Below are 4722 nucleotides of genomic sequence, written 5' to 3'. Positions count from 1 at the left end.
GATGATAATTCAATTTATCATCATAAATAGTGGATTATTTACGATAAATAAATTTCATCATAAATTATTTTTTATTTTTAAATTTTTAAAATATATTTATTTGTGATGGAATATACATTTTCGTCGTAAATAAGCAATATTAAAGATGAAACATGTTTCATCGTAAATATTCTATAATTTTTAAATTTTTTTTTTTTAATTATTTATGATGAAATAATTTTTATAGTAAAAAATCTTATTGATGATGAAAATTTTTTTTAAGTCACAATACCTTACTTTTTGAATTTTTTTTTTTTTTTCATTTCTCAGATATTAGCAATGAAAATTTCATCATAAATGGTTGATAATTTACGATGAAAAAAAATTTTCTGTCATAAATATTTTAATTATCTATGATGTTTATTTTTTTATCGTAAATAATCTTTATGTTTTAAATTTTTAAATTATATCTAACTTTTTAAAGTATTAACGATGAAAATTTTCATCATTAATAATCATTATTTGTGACACAACATGTATTTTCATCGTAAATAATTAAATTATTTACGACTAAGACTTACATCGTAAATAATCAAAAATATTATTTCAATTTTTATTTTTTTAAATATTAGTAACAAAAATTTTTTGTTGTAAATAAGAATAATTGATGACAGAACTGATCTTTTCGTCGTAAATAATTTAAACTATTACCGACTGAAAAGATTTATCATCGTAATATTTGGATATTTATAATTTAAATTTTTTTATTTATGATAAAAATATTTATTGAAAATAAGCTCTTTATTACGATGAAACTTTTTTTCGTCGCTAATATTTTTTATTTACGATAAAAATTTATAATCATCTAAATATTTTTTTATTATCGATAAATTTTTTTTTACGTTGTTGATACGATTATTTGTGATGTTAATATTTTTTCGTCGTAAATAAATTCATCGCTAAAACTCTCTCTTTCCTTGTAGTGACGCCCTCGGCATCATGCTCCTAGAGCTCCTCTCTCGACGACGAGGCACTCAAGTACCGGTTCGATAAGGAGGGGAAGGATGTCCACAGGATCTCCCTCATCGAGATGGCAAGGAAGACCATATGCCTGGAAGAGGACTCCTTCGAGCAGGAGAATAGGGAAGTGTGCGGTGGTGGCTAGATCAGAGGTTGCGGGACTTGTAGCCAGTGGAGGTGGCGAAGGATCTGGTCCTGGTGGCGCTACAGTGCGTGGAGGCGAATGCGGCTGCATGGTTGGACATGACATGGGTGGCCAGAAAAGTATCCAAGATCTTCTTGGACTCCAAAATTTTGGATGGAGAGAAGAAGAGGGATGGCACATCGCTTCTAAGATGCTAGAGATGGCAGCTTGGCCAAGCTACGATCCCGTCCATAAGACATTAGGCAAAGAAGAATGGGATGGGAACAGGTGCTCTAGCTTGCCTCTACTATTTGGCAAAGTTGGGCATAACTTGCTTAATGCACAATGAACGTTTGATAAAATTCTCTATGTCCTTCAATTTCTATCTTTCTTCTCCTATTGCCACTCTGATGAACAACAATGATGTTTAAAGTACATATTTGTGTTTCATAATGATGCTCGATATGATCTATTCTTTATATCTCCTGGCAATTGCTTAATTTTGCTCTGAGCTTTTTTTTAATGATATTTTTTAAAAAATTAAAGATATTATTATTATGTTTAATTTTTATTTAATATCAATTTTTAAAATAATTAAATTTTAAAAATTTTAGTTAAAGATAAAAATAAAAATTTGAGTTGACTTCGATTTCCATCTTTATATGAACCAAATAACAGCAATAGAAATTATCCATTTTGATTTCAATTTCGGACACGAACCAAACACTTTGCGGGATTAGGCTATTTCGATTTCGATTCCAATCCATTTCGATTTCCATTCCGATTCCGATTCGTATGAACCAAATATCCATCAGAGTCTCCTCTCCGATCTGGTTTATTAGATTGTACCATTGCAAGAGAGATTTATGGTTGGCGAGAGCTAGCAACTCAACTGAATATTTGGAAATTGGCCGCAAATGGAGCTATGTTTGGCAAGAGGACTAACACAAGGGGACGTAAAATTATTCCAATTTTTTGATAGTGGCCAACTCAAAAGAGATAATCCCTATAATGGCACATGTTGAAACTTAAATCCAACTCTATGCAGCTGCCATGATGACAGCTTCTTCTCTCTCTCTCTCTCTCTCTCTCCCCAATTTGGTTCATAAGATCATGCAATTGCGAGGAGCTGTATGGTTGGCGAGAGCTAGGATTGACACCTCAGTCGAATATTTGGAAATTGGGTGATGAGCGAGCCATGCTTGGTAATAGGATCTAAAATTATTTCAATTTTTGATAAAGAATAAGGGATATTAATGTTTTTTTGGGTAAGTAACGAGGATAATCTTTATGATGACACGTATTAGAATTTAAATCTTACTCAACTGAGCTAGCTTTAATGGTAGGCAGTCGCTCTGTCTGTTGTCTGGTTCGTGAGATTGCGCCGTTGTGAGAGATGTACGGTTGGTGATAGCTGGTAGCGTCCGACGAACATTTGGACATTGACGGCTGAACATGGAGCCTTATTTTGGTAATTAGACCTAAGATTATTCTAATTTTTGATAAAGGCCAAGTAATAATCCCTTTGATGGCACGTGTTGAAATTTAAATCCAACTTAGCGGGGCTAGCTATGATGATGGCTAGTGTCTCTCTCCAGTCTGGTTCATCGGATCGCGCTATTGCGAGAGAGATGTGCAGTTGGCGAGAGCTGGGATTGCCAGCTCAGCCAAATATTTGGGAATTGGCTATGCCGACTTACTTTAACACATCCGCGTGGTCCTTTTCCTGATGGCGATCCATTTATGGTAACAATATTGTATGCTATCAAGAAAGAGCGATACCCATGGCCCAACATCCTCCCCTACAAAATGAGCTAAAAGAAGTCATTCCAGCAAACTAAATGATCAAAGTTCACCAATGGCCTTTGCTCCGCTTCCACCGTCAACGAAGTCATTCCTCTTTCTCCTCTTCCTCATCGTACGACTCCCAACTCTCTCCCACCAGCAGCACATCCGCCTCATTCATCGTGATTCCCCCGAGTCCCCTCTCTTCGACTCGAGTGCCACCACACCCGACAAGTACTGGCAGAGGGTCCACCGGCGCTCGGTTGCCTACCGTGACCACTTCCAAGCAGCGTTGGAGGGCCGCCTCCAGTTGCTGACAGTACCGCTAGCTGCAGAATTTGATGTGGACGCGGGCTTTGATCAGGTCGGTGGGGAATACCTGATGGAATTCACCATCGGCACACCTCCGGTGAAGGTGATGGGGATGCTGGATGTGCCGGGCGACTTCATCTGGACTCAATGCGTGCCGTGTCCCAACTGCACCCCGTCTCTAGGCCCCCTCTATGATCCCTCCAGGTCCTCGACACGCAGCACCTTCTCCTGCTCGTCGATCGAATGCCTTGGTCTCCAGGGACATAAATGTGTTGGCAACGACACCTGTGAGTACATCCGTACCAACGAATATGGCGTGCAGACCAGCGGTGTGCTCACCTCCGATGTATTCACCATCAACGGCGTCGCCTACACTAACATGCCTTTCGATTGCGGCAGCGACAATTCCTTCTCGACGAAACCAGCAGTGGCAAGGGTGGGCCTCAGCGGGAGCGACATGTTCTCGCTCGTGTTTAGATTTAATTCTGGACCATTTGCCTTCTCCCACTGCTTTAGGAAGGACTGGGAGAACCCCTCCGTGAACACCTCCAGTGATCTGCACCTGGGGATGGATGCGCGGCTGAAGGGTGTGTCGTCACCCCTAGCCAGGTGCCGGGTGGGCAAGACCTCGCAGTTCTTCGCGCCCACCCTACTCGGGTTGGGTGTTGGCCCGGTGGCGCTGAACCTCACCAAGGAGTTGGTGGGCGGCGACTGCTCGACTGTCTTCACCTCATCAACGCCCCTCACCTTCTTGAAGAGGCCGCTGTTCAATCTGGTGGCATCCAAGGTGAGGGAACAAGCTAACCTGCCGGAGGCGCCGCACCAACCGAACGACCCCTGGGACTTGTGCTTCAATGGGACTGAAAATGCGTTGGATCTCTTGCCACCGCTGGAAATCTCATTTGATGGGGAGTTGGCGCTCGCCTTGTCGAAGGCTCAAATATACGCTGAGGTGGATGGTGGAAGGACCTGCCTTCTTATGGCACCGACCGACGGCGTTAACATGTTCGGGACTTACATGCAGATGAACAGAAATTTTGGATATGATCTTAGCAGTCGCGACAACTATAGGCTCTATTTCGACCTTAATCAGTGCGACTGATGATTAACTTCACGTGCATGTGTCGACCGATAGGCATTATAAGGTTGACTTGTCACCGTTAGGGGTCGATTCGTCATTCTCAAAGGTTGAATCCTGAAGCGCCTGAAAATTGTTGTCTTTTATTTTTAATCTATGGCTTTCTTGGATTGGCTCCACCGAAAAAGATTCAAATGATTTAAATATTTTTTTAATTTTAAAATTCTTTTAATTTTTTTATATTTTTTTAAATGTTCAAACTTATTGTGCTCTCTATGAAACAAATTAACTACTTAAAGAATATATAATCATTAACGCTATACTCAAATATTTTGTACTAATCAAAATTAATCCTTGGGTCAACTCCTCCCCCTTTTTTTCTAAATTTCTTTAGCAAAAAGACATGGACATATTTTATTAAATT

At 39.7% G+C, this 4722-nt stretch overlaps 1 protein-coding gene across 1 annotated transcript; it reads left to right on the top strand.

Annotated features, from left to right (window-relative positions):
• Positions 1–2981: 2981 nt before the first annotated feature.
• Positions 2982–4322, top strand: LOC105037384 (aspartic proteinase CDR1-like). The gene has a single exon (XM_010913058.1). The coding sequence runs from the start codon at positions 2982–2984 to the stop codon at positions 4320–4322; it is 1341 nt and encodes a 446-aa protein (XP_010911360.1).
• The last annotated feature ends 400 nt before the right edge of the window (positions 4323–4722 follow it).

This window comes from Elaeis guineensis, chromosome 3 (genome assembly GCF_000442705.2).
Source record: "Elaeis guineensis isolate ETL-2024a chromosome 3, EG11, whole genome shotgun sequence".
Lineage (NCBI taxonomy): Eukaryota > Viridiplantae > Streptophyta > Magnoliopsida > Arecales > Arecaceae > Elaeis > Elaeis guineensis.
Note: the sequence above shows the minus strand (reverse complement) of the source record. Positions and strands in the feature narration are given on the sequence as shown.